At 50.2% G+C, this 16,870-nt stretch overlaps 1 protein-coding gene across 7 annotated transcripts in view; it reads left to right on the forward strand.

Annotated features, from left to right (window-relative positions):
- The window catches only part of PTK2B (protein tyrosine kinase 2 beta), a 132,995-nt gene extending 116,622 nt beyond the window's left edge, over positions 1-16,373 (forward strand). For 4 of the 7 annotated variants that reach the window (XM_047855487.1, XM_047855488.1, XM_047855492.1 and 1 more), the window contains 10 exons: positions 1,001-1,109; positions 2,336-2,401; positions 3,659-3,784; positions 9,035-9,181; positions 9,529-9,564; positions 9,935-9,959; positions 11,651-11,697; positions 12,377-12,514; positions 13,003-13,083; positions 15,271-16,373. In XM_047855487.1, the coding sequence (XP_047711443.1) occupies positions 1,001-1,109; positions 2,336-2,401; positions 3,659-3,784; positions 9,035-9,181; positions 9,529-9,564; positions 9,935-9,959; positions 11,651-11,697; positions 12,377-12,514; positions 13,003-13,083; positions 15,271-15,486 (991 nt within the window). In that variant the 3' untranslated portion in view covers positions 15,487-16,373. The other 3 variants (XM_047855489.1, XM_047855491.1, XM_047855493.1) reach the window with 2 other exon arrangements.
- The last annotated feature ends 497 nt before the right edge of the window (positions 16,374-16,870 follow it).

Consider the following 16,870-nt stretch of genomic DNA (forward strand, 5'->3'; position numbering starts at 1 on the left):
GTTGGTTAAGCGTCCGACTTCAGCCAGGTCACGATCTCGCGGTCCGTGAGTTCGAGCCCCGCGTCGGGCTCTGGGCTGATGGCTCAGAGCCTGGAGCCTGTTTCCGATTCTGTGTCTCCCTCTCTCTCTGCCCCTCCCCCGTTCATGCTCTGTCTCTCTCTGTCCCAAAAAATAAATAAATAAACGTTAAAAAAAAAAAAAAGAAAATTCCTTCCTGTAACAATAGTTATATTTTCAGAATTTATTGATTGGCAAAATGTATTAAGCTATATAATGAATTTTTAATATAATATATAACATACAAGCAGTATGTTATATATTATATTAAAAATTCATTATACACTTGAAAATACAAAACCAAATAGTGTATATTCAGTAGCACATAATACTTGGTACACATATGAACATGTGGATTCATGGACTCCCTGTAATCACTCCAGAGTCCTCTAGGGTCTGTGACTCTCAAGTTGGGAACCACCGGATTGGGTAAGAAAGGCAAGAAGCATGCTCATAGCTAACCCAGGAATGAATCCATAGCCATTTCTCATTAATATATACCAGGAATGTGTTGATGGGTGATTTAATGAAAAATAGGAGATATAGGAGATGTAGAACACAGGCCTTGGTTATGAAGTTGGCTGGGATATCAGAAATCTACATAGGGGGTTGGTGCCAATAGTAAGCACAGGAAGGCAAGATGCAGGGGGAGGTGGGTGAGAGACATGCTTGCACTACCCTGTTGGACTGGCTCTCCAAGGACTTTTTCCCCACCATAGATCCATTCACGTGATTTTCCCAACTTCACTGTTGGGGGAGCAGCCTCAGGATCCAGCCTTCTCAGAGGGGTCTTCCCTGGCCACTCTGCAGAGGAAACAGAAATGGGATCCAGTGGTCCTTCTTTGGGCCTCTCTGGGCTTCTGAGGAAGGAATGCAGAGAAGAGGTCCCAGGAGCATCTTTAACTTTATTCCTCTTTCTTTATCTGACCTGACTCCTTGGCAGTGACATTTATCAGATGGAGAAGGACATCGCTATAGAGCAGGAAAGGAATGCTCGTTACCGACCTCCCAAAATCTTGGAGCCCACAGCCTACCAGGAACCCCCACCCAAGGTAAACAAAGCCCTGGTCTCATGGATCCTGTGAATCAAGCAGAACTGGGTCCCCATCTAGCCCGTCTTGGCCTATATACCCTCCTCCCTTTTCCTCCAGCATAAGCAGGATGTACTCCAATAGTCCTCTTGGCCCTCAACCCAACTGTCCATCAGCACTGAACTCAGCACCCATCACATGGGTCCCCTGGCTGGTTTGATCTGAGACCCAAGACAGCAGACCTCTCAGAGAGAAGCTAGGGCAGGGAACCACCCTGTTCCTTTCTGGTGCAAAGAAAAGAGCACTTTTCTTTCTGGTGTTTTTCAGGGACAAATTAGATGTCCCTGAGGGCACATGAATGGGGAGTGTCCCTTAATCCCTTATGTTCAGTTTCCATGTACATGCCCTACATGGTATCTCTAGGCTCAGAATCCAGTGCCCTGCTTGCCATGCCATTAGGTGGGTGGGTTTTGAGGGACCATGCCTATATTAGTCAGCTCAAGCTTCCATAACAAAATACAGTAGACTGAGTATGGAGGCTGGGAAGTCCAAGATCAAGGTGATGGCAGATTCATTGTGTGGTGAGCACTCTCTTCTTGACTTACAGATGGCCACCTTCTCACTGTGCCTTCACACAGCAGAGGGAGCAAGAGCCCCAACTCTTATGACCTCATCTAACCCTAATTATGTTGCAAAGGTCCTACCTCCAAATGCCATCACACTAAGAGTTGGGGCTTCAACATATGAATCTGGGGGTGGGGGACACAAACATTCAGTCCATAACAAAGTCCTATCTGGTCCAGGACCTTTTCTCACTGTCCCCCTTGCCTGGCATGCCCTGCCCCTTCCCTCAGTCAGGGCCCAGCTCAGTTTTCATTTCCTCCATGAAGCCCCTGCAAGTGCCTGAGGCCTCGCTGACTTGTTACCTCTGAAAGTATGTGGCTTTTGATAGCTGATTTGACAGGTATTCCCATATCTAAAGAAGCTACACAACAGAGATTGGTAAACCCTTCAATTAGTGATGACCCCCAGGAGGACAGGAAGACTGGTTTCTTTGTACCTTCTTATCACTCAGCATATAGTGTGTGCTCAATAAGTGAATGCAAATGGTTTTAATGATAATTTTGCCCCTCATGTCTCCTTCATTCTGAATAAGCCTGACCTGTGTCCAATCTAGTATTCCCTTTGATGAGCATGGTCACTCGGAGAGAGCCATGGACTGACTCATCTTTGTGATTTCTCTCCAGCCCAGCCGGCCCAAGTATAGACCCCCTCCACAAACCAACCTTCTGGCTCCCAAGCTGCAGTTCCAGGTAAACATGTAACCAGAGGGCCGGGAAAGTTTGGGGCCATTTCTTATCTCAAGCCATCCTGAAATTCCATTCTTGTGCCTTTGAGGAGTAGCCGTTACCTGCTTGGGTTATTAGGAGATGGCCTGCACTGACTCTTCTTTGGTACCCACAAGAGAATTTGAACTCAGAGTGCCAGATATCAAAATGCAATTCTACCAGGCTGTCCTCAGCTAAGACTTACCTCTGTCCATAGTGTTGGTTGCTCTGTGTGCCTGCCTACAGCTACCTCTCTCTGCTGAAGGCCTCTTTGGCCCCCTACCCTGAAGAAAGCTTTCTGAGAAGGAATTTCAGGCAGTTGGGGACAGTTGGTATTCCCCAGTGAATGGAGTTGTTCCCTGGGGCTCCCCTCAGAGGCCTTGAGCAGAACCCAGGTGGGCAGAACCAGTCTCCATCTGAGCTTTCCTCACACCTCCATCATCACCAAACATGGGATCTTCCCAAGCTGTTGGTCCCTGTCTGAGAATGTCTGTCTTGTGTCTCAGTCCTGCATCTCAGTCATAGGGAGCCCATCTCTTTTCTTCTCTTACATCCCTCAGCTCAGAGTCACTGCTCAACAATGGAGCATCTCAACCAATAGAAACAATATCTATTTACCTGGTACTCCTTACAGAAATGTGCTGTCCCATGGTCCTATATTTCTCAAGGAAATGCTCCAGTACCAAAACAAAGCTAACCAAGAACTAACAGATACATTTTTGTCCTGTAAAGAAAAAAAATCTTGATGCAGAAGACAGAAGCATTATTCCTAAAAAGCATCATACCTTTTTGTGTGATGTTTAAAATAATGATTAAACACACACACACACACACACACACACACACACACACACACATTTCTGTGGGCTAATCATATCTCTCAGTTTGCAACATGACTATGAAACAGAGCTCTTTTCTGAAGAGTCCTAAAGGCAGAGACATGGACTCAGTAGGTCAGTAACATAGGTGGACCCCATGATATGCAGAGCATCATGGTGGTTGGATGCTAGATGAAAAAGAGCCCACAGCAGTGGTGCAGACGCTAGGCAAGAGCCACGTGTGTTGCCCTATCACAAGACCAACAAAATGCCTACACCACATTGTTTATTAGCTCCTGAAGAGCAAGTCCTGTTTCTCCAATGGTGTCCATTAATGTTTCTCTGTGCTCATGTTTGTAGCAGCTAATCGTCTACCTTCTTGCCTTGTCCCTGTGCCTGGTGCTTCTTTGCTTCTCCTGAATAGGTCCCTGAGGGTCTGTGTGCCAGCTCACCTACGCTCACCAGCCCTATGGAGTATCCATCTCCTGTAAACTCGCTGCACACCCCACCTCTCCATCGGCACAATGTCTTCAAGCGCCACAGCATGCGGGTAAGAGGGCTCTGCATGCTGGGTCCTAACCCGAACTGAGGAGGCTGCTAGAGGGAGGCGTCTGGGCCACCAGAAACCCTACATCCTCAGGGTCAGGAGGTGCCCTCCATGCTTTAATGCACCAGCCAGCCCACCAAGGGGCTCTGTGATGCCCTCTCTTTTGCAAACACACTGGAAGCTGGGGGCCAAACCCGGCTCTGCTCTCAAGGACACCCAGCTGGCCTGGACCTGCCCCTGTCCATACTCTGGTGCTGTGGCAATCGGTGTCAAATCTCCCCTTTCCTGAGCCCTGGGGTGGTGTGGAGGTTTGTGGGCAGATGGCAACCAAACCTGATGGTGCCGGAGATCCAGGAGGCTCTACCCAGTTCTGCCCTTCCTGCGTGATTGCTTAGGTTGCTAAATCTCTCCTCAGTCAATGGAAAGGCTTCCTTGTGGCTCTACTTCTGCTGCTTTTGTAAAAGTTGCTGTTGTGTGGGAAGGAGCTTGGGGGTTGGTGTGGGGCTAAGCCACCCTTCCCAGTCATGTTTTTGTTATAACTGCCAGTGAGGTCTTGTGGACTGGCTTCTGATTGTCAAGTCTCGCAAAAAAAAAAAAAAAAAAGAAAAGGCAGCTTTGCATATAAGAGTGACGCCCACCTGCCCCTTTTCAGCACCCATCTTCTCCTTCAATGGAGCCATGGTCAGCTGGCATGAATATTTGATATACTTTACTAAACTGGGTCTTGATATGTGACAAAACAAACCAAATGCATTATTTTAGTTCTATCTCTGTATGCAAGAGTGATACTTCAGGCTCAGTATACTTGACTCTGAAAGTTTTTTGGGAAAACTACACGTTTATTCCAATAGATTTGAAAAATAGAGGAAAGTATGTTGACATGTTCTGTACTATTATTCTCAAATTAGGAAAATTTTTAAATGCATAAGATAACTTAGAATTCTAGGCAGCAAGATCTATCGTGGACTAAAATTTCCCCTGACCTCGCTCACTTTCCCCTTTTATGTTAATTTAACCAATTTATATCTTAACATATACTTAACAATAATAAAACTGAAGTTTTAAGCATGCACTATAATTTAGAATGTTCAGTTCCTCCACCTTCCTGTCCTTGATTCTATTTGTAGTTGAGTTTCAGCGAATTTTGCTCTAAAGTGTGTCCTTTTAGAAAAAACTACTTTGCACATTTCCAGGGTGGCACTGCCTTTATCTAATCCCTGCTTCACCATAAGAACTTTGTTCAGTTCCATAAAGACAGATCGTGCAGCAGGAAAAAAAAAAAAAGGCCTTTGTGTCAGGGATTTGGAAGTATTTGCCATAAGGAATGTCTGCCTAAAAGAATATAATGAACATTTCTTTCAGTAAACAACAACAAAAAAAGTAAAAAATACAAAATCCATTTTATGGTATACATCTAAAAGACTGAGAAAACCTCTTTCAGGTAAAATGCTGGAAAGGTGTAACAGGCTTCCCGTCAAGCATTGGAAAGCATTTAACAAAAATCAGAGACGGTTTTCCCACAAAAACTATTTTTTGTCCTGACTGACTCTATTGCCTTACTCATCTGGGAATCTAGAATTCCACACCAGGGTCAGGATGGCAGCAATCCTTCTCTTGAAGGATTAAACCACAATTTGATTTAAATTAATAATAAAATTCAATAAACTACTACTTTGTGCAGGACCGGTTAGCCAGGCACTGTCCTAGGTGCTGAAGGGAGAACGAGAGACTTCAGCCCTCAGTGAGCTTCCAGGCGGCCAGAAGGAATAGGGCGGGTGCATGCACACTTACCTGTGATGCAAGCCATAAAGCTGGGAGTGGCGCACAGAAGTAACGCAAAGGTGCAGTGGGAGGTCAAAGAGAAGAACAGCTTCCAGCTTCTTTTTTTCAGCTGGGCCTCGAAGGATGGGGAAGATTTGGACAGGAAGAAACTGGGATATGGGGGATGAAAGAGTCATCAATCAGTAGGAGCCAAGACTGAGTGATGTGAAGCCACAGGGCAAGTGCAGGAGCTGTTTGGCTAGAACATAGGAGTATGCATTTGGATATGGAAATAAGACTGGCAAGATGGGAGGCAGGTAGCCAAAATAGGGAAGGACTCACAGCTTTGCAAGAGTCACTTTAAGGTACCACCAGAACCCGATTCCTTTTTAAAGTGACCAGCAATGTAAGTATCCATTACCTGATAGGAATATCTGAGGTACTGTGTAGGCAAGTAAGCCCTAAAGTGATTAATTGTTAAAAATCTAATGTTCACCTTGAGTTTTATTATGCAATTTTAAGTCATAGGAAAAAAATTTCCAATACATGTTAAAATACCTGATGAGATGGTGATCAGACTTGGGGCACCCTAGGTATCTGAGTATTGGGAATTTTTTTTTAATGCTTACAAAACTACACAGTGCTTTCTTGACTACTAACTTCTTCTACCAACATCTACTCTCTCTCAGTCTAGCCTCGTCTTACCTTGAGATTCCTAGCTTGATAGTCACAATATTTTATACTTAGCTCCTGTGTTACTATTTGCCAATAGCCTGGGGCAGCCATACCATTGTGTTTGCAGGTGTTGACATTTAACCATGGGTATTTACAACCTTCAAATACCCTCATTCTGGAGCATCAGCCTCTGAAATCAATCTTACTTATTTTATCAATTCTATGATTATAAAATACTCTTATGTCCTGAAACTTGTCTTAAAATAAAGTCTAACTCAATAGCCTCCAGCTGAGGTGATCTTACCTCAGAGGGGACATTTGGAGATGTCTGGAGGCATTTTTGTTACAACTGGGGAGATGCCATAGGTATCTAGTGGGTGGAATTGCTGGTAAGCAACCTACAATTTACAGGAAATCTTCCTCAATAAAGAATTATCTTGGGGCGCCTAGATGGCTCAGTCAGTTGAGCATCCGACTCTTGATTTGGGCTCAGGTCATGATCCCAAAGGTCATGGGATCGAGCTTCACATCAGGCTCCGTGCTGATTGTGAAGCCTTCTTAAGATTCTCTCTCTCTCTCCCTCTGCCCCTGTCCCTCCCCCCCCACCTCTCTCTTTCTCTCTCTCTCTCTCTGTCTCTCTGTCTCTCTCTGTCTCTCTCTCTCTCACCTCTGTCTCTCTGTCTGCCTCTCTACGCCCCCCTACAAGAAAAAAAAATTATCTGGTCCCAAATGTTAATGGTACTGAGGTTGAGAAAGTCCTGGCTAACTATTCCTTAGTTCTCCCTATGAGAACAGGGACATTGCATATTCTACTATCACTGCCCTCCCAGCACCCAGCCCTATGCCTGCCACATAGTAGTTGCTTAATAAGTAGTTGTTGAATGGATTAACGAACAAAGAATATTTCAGCAAGAAATGTAACTTGCAGCGGAGTGGGGGTGGGGGTGGGGGAGAAGTATTGTTAGAAATTGAGAGCTGTGATTGAAACTCAGTGAGCGCTAGGAAATATAACTAATTTGAAACTGTGTTGTTATATTCAAGTGCATTTTAGAAGGTTTGGTTGGGAAAATCTTTTTTAGAGGCTTGGCAGAGATTACGGCTTGCTAAAGTAGATAGAGAATAATTTTTAGCAATTTATGCAAGAGACTTGTATGTAAAATGGCCACTTTAAAAGCAAGGATCTGAGGAGGCCACTGGTCTGAATGCCATAGAAAGGTCCTGCCCCGACAAAGCACACCCTGGGCTTTATGCAATCGAAAAAATGACATATGGCACTCATGAGTCCAGGAGGCCAAGGTAATCATGTACAGCAGGAAAAAGCAAAAGATGTAAATGAACCCTGGGGAAGATTAAGGGAAAAGAAGTACTAAGAAAACATGTAACACCTCCTGTTTAAAATGGGGTTTTTTTTAAGTTTACGTATTTGTTTTGAGAGTGACTGAGACAGCATGAGCAGAGGAGGGGCAGAGAGAGGGGGAGACAGAATCTCAAGTGAGAGAGAGAGAGAGAGAGAGAACTCACAACCCTTGAGATCATGACCCAAACCAAAACCAGGAGTCAGTAGCTTAACCAGCTGAGCCCCCCAGGTGCCCTTGTAATACCTTCTGTTTAAGAAATAGCAGGTAAATGGGGCGCCTGGGTGGCGCAGTCGGTTAAGCGTCTGACTTCAGCCAGGTCACGATCTCGCGGTCTGTGAGTTCGAGCCCCGCGTCAGGCTCTGGGCTGATGGCTCAGAGCCTGGAGCCTGTTTCCGATTCTGTGTCTCCCTCTCTCTCTGCCCCTCCCCTGTTCATGTTCTGTCTCTCTCTGTCCCAAAAATAAAAAATAAAAACGTTGAAAAGAAATAGCAGGTAAAACTATTGCTCGGAAGCCCTTTAAACAAGTTAAGACGGAGATTAGATTAATGAAGCCAAGGAAAGGAAGCATTTATGGCATATCTATAGATCCATATTTCTTTAAGTTTTGTTCTCCACTTTTTTTTAGTTCATACATTTCTTTTAGCCTTTGGCTAAATAACCCAAGCTACTAGCTTAAAAAAAGAGTACATTTTGGGGGCGCCTGGGTGGCTCAGTCAGCTGAGTGTCCAACTCTTGATTTTGGCCTCAGGTCATGATCTCACAGTTCATGAGATCAAGCTCCGAGTAGGGCTCTGCACTGATAGCATGGAGCCTGCTTGGGATTCTCTCTCTCTGCCCCTCCCCCACTCTGTCTCTCCTTCTCTCTCAAAATAAATAAATAAGTAAATGAGTAAGTAAATACATAAATGTTTAAAAAGTAGTAAAGAGTATGTTTTCCTAAAAAGACGCAGTCACACGGGCGTGGGCCGTTGCCCCTTCCCTCAGCCTGTACCCTGTATGGACAGCTTTGCAGCCACACCACAGCTCCTCAGGGCTTCCAGACCCACTGCCACGGTGTTCGGGTGACGATAAGCACCCAAGGCTTTCCAGAAGACTGGCTTTGCATTTTTAATTTATTAAGTGACAGCAGCCACGACAAGTGCCAACTGAGAAAATAACATTAGGGCGGTCATTTGAAAATAAAATTGTATTAGCAGATCGAGCCATTGTTTAAATACAACGCATGTTCAGTGCTGTGCTCTCAGGCTCGAGGTTATACTGCAGCAGGGGCACGTGCTCGGGGCTGACGGATCCAATAACTGTGTGCATATACAGCTGCGGATTTAAGAACTTTCCAATGAGAAAGCAGCTGGCGAGGCCAAGGCTCGTGACTCCCACAGGCCCTTTCTGAGGATTGCCCTTCCTGGGCCTGGGCACGGGACTCATCAGGTCCTCTCCTCTCTCCCCGCTGACCTCTCAGGAGGAGGACTTCATCCGACCCAGCAGCCGAGAAGAGGCCCAGCAGCTATGGGAGGCCGAGAGGCTCAAGATGAGGCAGATCCTGGACAAACAGCAGAAGCAGATGGTGGAAGATTACCAGTGGCTGAGGCAGGAGGAGAAATCCTTGGTGAGAAGCCACTGAGTCGTGGGGGGGAGGGACCCCCCCCCCGCCCCCTCGCCCCCCCTCCCCACCCCCTCGGCCCCCCACCTTCTCCCCGCCCCCTCCCCCCCCCCCGCCCTCCAGCCCCCTCGGCCCCCCAACTTCCCCCCTCCCCCCATCCCCCTCCCACCCCCACCCGCAGCGCTGCTGAGCACAATTTGATAAAGGCACTTGAATGGGAGCCATGTCCACACCACCGTGTCCATCTGTGTCCTCTTGCCTGCCCGGATGATGAGAGTGAATGCCCTCCATGCATCCTTGGGGTTTTCAGTTCCAGAATCCTAAGTCGTTTGCTTTGGTTTCCTCCTCTGCAGGACCCCATGGTGTACATGAACGATAAGTCCCCACTGGTAAGTCACCGGGAGAAGGTTCTGTCTTAAAGCGAAGGCCTGGGAAGGCATGGGAGACAGCGGGACCCCCAGCCCCAGGCCCCCTGCCTGCCCATCCGTTCCCTTTTTGCCTCTCACCTCGGGAGCCTGACTTCTCCCATTACTTGGATCTCCACGAACCTCCATTCCTGAGCTCCCGCTTGATCGACACCCACAGTGCATCCTTCCTCTGCCATAGGGCCCTCCCGGCCCCTGGGACAAGAGCTCGCCGGTGTCCCCCTGCAGCTATGACCTCCAAGAACACAGTTGAGGGCGTGGGGAACAGGTCAAGGTCGGGGGTGAGGTATCCCGCGAACCTCATTGGTGACACGTTCTCTCTCCTCCCTTCCAGACCCCAGAGAAGGAGGCCGGCTATAGTAAGTGTCTGCGCCCTTCCTTTTGGCAGGAACTTCTGCTTGACATCTTGCGTGGAGCCCCCATCCGCGCTTGCTGCCCACTGCAGACAGCAGCAGAATCTGCTTGCCATTTTAAGAAACTCTGCCTGTTTCAGTTCAGAGTGTGCAGAGAGGGCCCGTCTGGGATTTGGTATTTAGTCTCAGCTCCATCTACCGCCCCCACTGTCTCCCTGCCCAGGCCTCTTCTTGTCTCCCTCTGTTGCCGGGGTCCTCAGCCCTCATTTCAGTGTATCTCCTTCTGCATTTATTTGGAGATGTTAGTGGTTCTTCCTATCTCCCCCTCACTGTGTTGGAGGCTGCCTGCAGGGATAGTAAAGTTGCTCCGCCCACCTCTACCAGCAGATGCCTCTCTTCCCTAGGCCCCTAGGATGAAAGAGAGAGAGGGCCCCAGGGATGGAAGAGAGGGGACAGGGGCAGCTAAGCCCACAGGGCCTTTCCAGAAGCTGCTGCTGAAGGGGGGTCAGGAAGAGTCAGCAGTGAGCCAGGCTCATCTTTGTCATCCTAGGGAGGGTGAGGCTGATGATCATGGTGATGGTGATGAGCAACCAGTGACAATGACAACAGTCACAGGAAACTCACCACTAGCCAAGCGCAGGCCCAAGTTGCTTGCAAATGTTAGCTCTGACCCCACAGCAACTCTATCAGATAGGCGTGATTCATCGTTACGTGGGGCGCCAGGCTGGCTCAGTCGGTTAAGTGGCTGACTTTTTAATATTTATTTATTTATCTTGAGTGAGAGAGAGAGAGAGAGAAAGCAGGGGAGGGACAGGGACAGGGAGAGAGAATCCCAAGCAGACTCTGCACTGTCAGCACAGAGCCCGACACAGGGATCAAACTCATAAACTGTGAGACCCCGACCAGAGTTGAAACCAAGAGTCAGATGCTTAACCAGCTGAACCACCCAGGCACCCCAAGCGTCCGACTCTCCATTTCATCTCAGATCGTGATCTCACCCGTTGTGAGATCCAGCCCCGCATCCGGCTCTGCTCAGGCAGCACAGGGCCTGCTTGGGATTCTCTCCCTCTCTCTCTGCCCCTCCCCTGCTCACGCTCTCTCTCACTCTCAAGAAACATAAATAAATAAACATTAAAAAAAAAAAAAAGGTCATTACGCCCATTTTACAAAGGACAGGAAACCGAGGCATAGGAAGGTCAAGTAACTTGGAATAGTGTGGGTTTTCTGCCGTTTCACTTCCTTGAACCCCAAACACTCAAAGCAGACCATTAGGGAATCCTCACAAGTCTACCCCAGGAGCTGCTCTGGCACCAGGTCAGGGGCTCCACAGCCACCTGTTACTTCACAGAGTGAAGTTTCTTCCCCGTGACCATCAAGGCCAGCGTGTATGCTGTTCCTCAGGGGCCAGTGTGTGTCCAGCAGGCGCTGGGACGTCTGTGTGAGGACTCCACCTCCGCTGCGACTTTGGCTTTTGCTTTCTATAAAATGGACAGTGGTGTTTGACTATGGGAGGACCAGGGGGACCAGAGCCCATTTACCCAGGCACCTTCCTGGAAACACCTTCGGGCTTAGTTTCCCTGGGACTCCGGGTAGCAGAAGAGAGGAGGTTGGCTTGGTTGGCAGCAGGAATGAAGGGAAGGGCCAGGGTGCCGAGACCCTCCCCGCCCCCCACCACTCACTCTCCCTCCTCCTTGCAGCGGAGTTCACGGCCCCCCCCCAGAAGCCACCGCGGCTGGGTGCTCAGGTACGTGTTGGCTTTGCCAAAGCTGGTGATGAGTTTGAATCAGGGTTCCACGAGACGCAAGGCTATGAAGACTTCACAAATAACCCAGTCCTGTATCCTCACATAGCTGAGGCCCAGAGCGAAGAAGTGTCTTGTCTAAGGCCACACAGCTAAGTCATGAAAAAGCAAGGGGAAACCCAGTCTCCTTGCCTCCCGTGCTCGCTCCCTGATGTGCGGGAAGGCTCACTGGCCCAGCCCTAGGAGCAGGACGTGTGGACCCCCTTCCTCTCTCAAGCTGCCCCCTTGGCTTCCTGCACCCACACGGTTCCTACTGTAGCTGGTGTTCCTCATTCTAGAACAGTGGGTGTGAGCCTTGGCTGCCCATTAGAATCATCCAAGGAGCTCTGAGAACCACCTGGCCCCCAAACCCGGGTGATGGTTTCGTTGGTCCGGTGTGAGGCCAGCCAGAAGTATTTTTTTGCTTTAAGACTCCCTAGCAGACTCTAATCTGAGAACCCCTAAAAGCAGAAGGGAGGGGATGCATCCCCAGGACAGGGCACTGTTATGTCAGAGAACAATCTTTTCAAACTGGGCTGGCGGCCATGTTGGCATCAATAGCGTCTGCGCAAGAAAGAAGAGCAGTGTCCTGCAAACTCATGACCCTCCCCTCTGGCCGCTTACTTCCCCCCCCTGCCCCCAGTCCATCCAGCCCACAGCCAACCTGGACCGGACTGACGACCTGGTGTACCTCAATGTCATGGAGCTCGTGCGGGCTGTGCTGGATCTCAAGAACGAGCTCTGTCAGCTGCCTCCCGAGGGCTATGTGGTGGTGGTGAAGGTGAGAGCTGTGGACGGGGCAGGCGGAGGCTGCTCATTCTGGCCCTGGGCGGAAGGGCGGTGGCGTCGAGCTCCCTCATCTGCCCAGTAGGCGACTTTCTCAGGAAGACTCCCTTTAGCGCAGGGCGGTCAGAGGGAATTTAGTGCCCCGTAGACACAGAGGGCACATACCAGCCCGGGAGGACTCTTCCCCAGGGAAATACAGCTTTCTCAAAAAGCAAGAAGTGATAGGGGTGCCTGGGTGGCGCAGTCGGTTAAGTGTCCGACTTCAGCCAGGTCACGATCTCACGGTCCGTGAGTTCGAGCCCCGCGTCGGGCTCTGGGCTGATGGCTCAGACCCTGGAGCCTGTTTCCGATTCTGTGTCTCCCTCTCTCTCTGCCCCTCCCCCGTTCATGCTCTGTCTCTCTCTGTCCCAAAAATAAATAAACGTTGAAAAAAAAAAAAAAAGCAAGAAGTGATAGTCCCCCTCCTCCCTCTCTCTCTCGCAGAACGTGGGCTTGACCCTGCGGAAGCTTATTGGGAGTGTGGATGATCTCCTGCCCTCCTTGCCGTCATCCTCCCGGACCGAGGTGGGTGTCCTCATCCCAGACTGTGTCCTCTGCTGTGCTTCACGCAGGAGACTCAGAAGGACCATGTGGGCAGCCTCGTTTCCATCTGCAGGGCCTTCCACACAGGACATGTGGCTCCACACAGCAAATCTGAGCAGGACCCCTAGGGGGCTGTGTTTGCACCCAGGGACATGACCAGGCTCCCAGGGGGAGTCTCCTAGTTTAAGTCTTACAGAGTTGCGGTAATTTTGCATGAGGGCATGCACAGATGGACAGACCTTCCCTTTCCCTTTTCCCCTCCGGTGATCCTTTATCTAATCACCCACCACACTAAGGCTGAAGTGAATGTATCATCAAAATAGCAAAATAGTTAAGGTTTCTTCAGTTGATCATTTAAATAATTTCCTTTTTTTTTTTTTTTTTTTGTAAGTGAGAAACAATTACTGAAAACCAAAATGAAAAGCTTGGTGTTCTATTCTGAGATTGTGCCTGGGGTGGCCAGAATAATGTTCCCCTAAAGGTGTCCCCAGCCTAATCGTCAGAACTGTGACTATGTTACCTTACCTGGCAAGAGGGATTCTGTAGGTGTAAGTTAAGGATCCTGAGGGGCGCCTGGGCGGCTCAGTTGGTTAAGCGTCCGACTCTTGATTTCAGCTCAGGTCATGATCTCACAGTTCATGTGTTCGAGCCCTTGCATTGGGCTCTGTGCTGACAGCACAGAGCCTGCTTGGGATTCTGTGTCTCCTTCTCTCTCTCTCTGCCCCTCCCCTGCTCTCTTTCTCTCAAAAATAAATAAATAAAAACATTTTTTTAAAAAATTTAAGGGTCTTGGGGCGCCTGGGTGGCGCAGTTGGTTAAGCATCCGACTTCAGCCAGGTCACGATCTCGCGGTCCGTGAGTTCGAGCCCCGCGTCGGGCTCTGGGCTGATGGCTCAGACCCTGGAGCCTGTTTCCGATTCTGTGTCTCCCTCTCTCTCTGCCCCTCCCCCGTTCATGCTCTGTCTCTGTCCCAAAAATAAATAAACGTTGAAAAAAAAATAAAAAAAATAAAACTCAAACTGTGAAAATACACATTAATCATAAAAAAAAAAAATTTAAGGGTCTTGACATGGGGAGATTATGCTGCATTACCCAAGTGGGTGCAGTATAAGTCCTTGTAACAGGGTTGGCAGATGCAGACATCCTATAAGAGTCAGAGAAGGAGATGGGATGACAGAAGCAAAGATTGGAATATTGCCATTGCTGGAAAGATCCATAAGCCAAGGCAGGAAACAGCCTTTAGAAGCTGGAAAAGGCAGGGAACAGATTCTCCCCTAGAGCCCGTAGAAGGGGCACAGCCCAGCTGTCCCCTTGACTTTGGCCCCGTAGGGCACATTTCAGCCTTCTACCTCCAGAAGTGTAAGAAACGAATCTGTGCTGTTTTCAGCCACCCCATTTGTCTTGGGTTAGGACCACAGCCATAGGAAACTCTGAACGTAGTTGAACGCCGAACAATACCGCCTCTCAACATGTGTTGGTTGTCTGTCTGGAAACCAGCCACGGAGCTCAGGAGAACCTCGGGCCCCCTGCCAGGCTGTAGTTTGATTCCCCATCTCGCATTGGTCAGCAACACAGCCTCCACTACCTGTGACTGTTCAAGACAACACAGGAGAGTTTGGTCATTTCCCGGCCTCCCTCTGGGTGGCGGCAGCAGCCCATAGAGGAGCCCCGCTGGAGCTGTCCCTTCTGATGTGAGAGCTCCTTACCTTCCCTCTGATGGCTCAGGTCATTCATTTCACTTGGTAAATATCTCTTGAGTGTGGAGTAGTGCTCAGCAGTGTGCTAGGCTCTGGGGATATGGCGGTGAAAACAAAACCCTACAGTTCAAATCACGATCCCCGGTCTCTTGGTTTGACGGTAGACAGCTAACAAATGACCAAGTGCCCTTGTCCCCTGACCATTCACTCTAACCTTGGGCCAGCATGGGGGATGCTGCAGCAAAGGGGGGGTCTGCAGGGCTGCATCATACAGACCCAGCACCGGGTGGGCTGGGGGCTGGGGCATCTGTAATGTCCATCCATGCCAACCTTGGACTCAGCCCACGCCTGGGTCAGACCTGCCCCCCCAGCAAACTTTGGACTGCTTCAGCCAACAGCAAAGGGGATGCGTGCATGGCTTAACCTTTGCGGCCCCTCAGACTCCCAGCCTCTCTGTGCGCTTTTCTTACAGATTGAGGGGACCCAGAAGCTGCTCAACAAGGACCTGGCAGAGCTCATCAATAAGATGCGCCTGGCCCAGCAAAACGCCGTGACCTCCCTGAGTGAGGAGTGCAAGCGGCAGATGCTCACAGCCTCCCACACCCTGGCCGTGGACGCCAAGAACCTGCTCGATGCCGTAGACCAGGCCAAGGTTCTGGCCAATCTGGCCCACCCGCCTGCAGAGTGATGGAGGGTCGGCACCACCTGCCTGCGTCTTCTGCCCCTGCCTGTAGTGTACCTCCCCCGCCCCCATCCCCGGCCCCTGCCTTGCCTTCGGTCACATGGGTCTTCTCAGGGGGACGGCTGAGGGGAGTCCTCCCCTTGCCACTTTGCACGACCCCCTCTCCCCACCCCAACCCCCAGACTGTGCTGCTCAGGCTGCAGCTGGAAAGAGGGGACTCAGGGCTACAGATGCCAGGGGGTGACAAAGAGGGCTCAGAGGGAGCCCTGCTGCCACTGGCCACTCCCTCCTCACACCCGCCGGCCCCACTTCGGGGGGAGAGGGGTCACACTGGTGCCCCTAGTGGCCACGATGGCTTTATGCATGGACACGGCAGGACCAGTGGAACCAAGCTATTCCTTCTTCCGCTCATGGAGGTCCCCTGATGCAGAGGGACTGGGGAGGGGTTTTCCTTTGGGGGTGGGCGGCTGGCGAGATGAGGGACGGGCCTGGCTTCCTTGTACAGTGTATATTGGAATTTATTTAATGTGAGTGTGGTCTGGACTGACAGCCGTGTGCCCCCCTGAGGGGGGACCTGGGACACAGTCCAGGAACAAGCTATTGGGAGTCCGGGCACAAGACGCTGTGTTGACGACAGGCCAAGCGTCAAGGAGAGGGGGAGAGATGAGGCCAAAACAGGACTTGGACCACAAGATTGTGCCTCTCTTCCCTGTGCCCTTTCTCTCCCTTCCCTGACTCTGCCCCTTCCTTCTCTCCCTCTTTTCTTACTTCTCCTTTTCTTCCCCTCCCCCACCGCCTTCCCAGCTGCCCCACCCCTCCCTTGTGTTGGTGCAGAATACTCTTTTACCTTCTTTCTAGTTGACTTGTGGATGAATTAAAATTGTACCATTTGCTTTGTGGTTTGATTGTTTTGTTTGCTTGACCTGCTCTTTGTGGGGAGGGGGACACTGGCCTCGGGCCACAACCCTGGAAGAAATCGACTGTGCTCTGCTGGGCGCAGCTCCAGAGCCAATACTGGGCTGCAGCACGGAGGGGTGCATGGTGACGCCAGGGCATGGGGTCAGGTGCATGCTCCAGCCCCTTCACCCCTGCACCTGACCGAAGGGTGACTTTCCAGTGGGGACCCAGGGCAGCCCCCTCCAGGGCCACACGAGGACCACCGATGACAGTCTCCCAGCTGGGGCTCCAGCGGGGCGTGGGTGGTCCTGCGGGTGCTGAGGAGGGGGTCCCACAGCTGAAAGAGCAGCGGCCTCAGCCTCATATTTCATCTCTTTACTCACATGCAAGGTGGATGGGAGATGGGCTAGCATGAGGGAACATCACGGCACAGGAGATCGGGTCTGGGAGAGCCAGGAGGGAGGAGAGGGAGGCTGGGAGGCTGCCCCCACGG

The sequence above is a fragment of the Prionailurus viverrinus genome, chromosome B1, assembly GCF_022837055.1.
Source record: "Prionailurus viverrinus isolate Anna chromosome B1, UM_Priviv_1.0, whole genome shotgun sequence".
Taxonomy (NCBI): domain Eukaryota; kingdom Metazoa; phylum Chordata; class Mammalia; order Carnivora; family Felidae; genus Prionailurus; species Prionailurus viverrinus.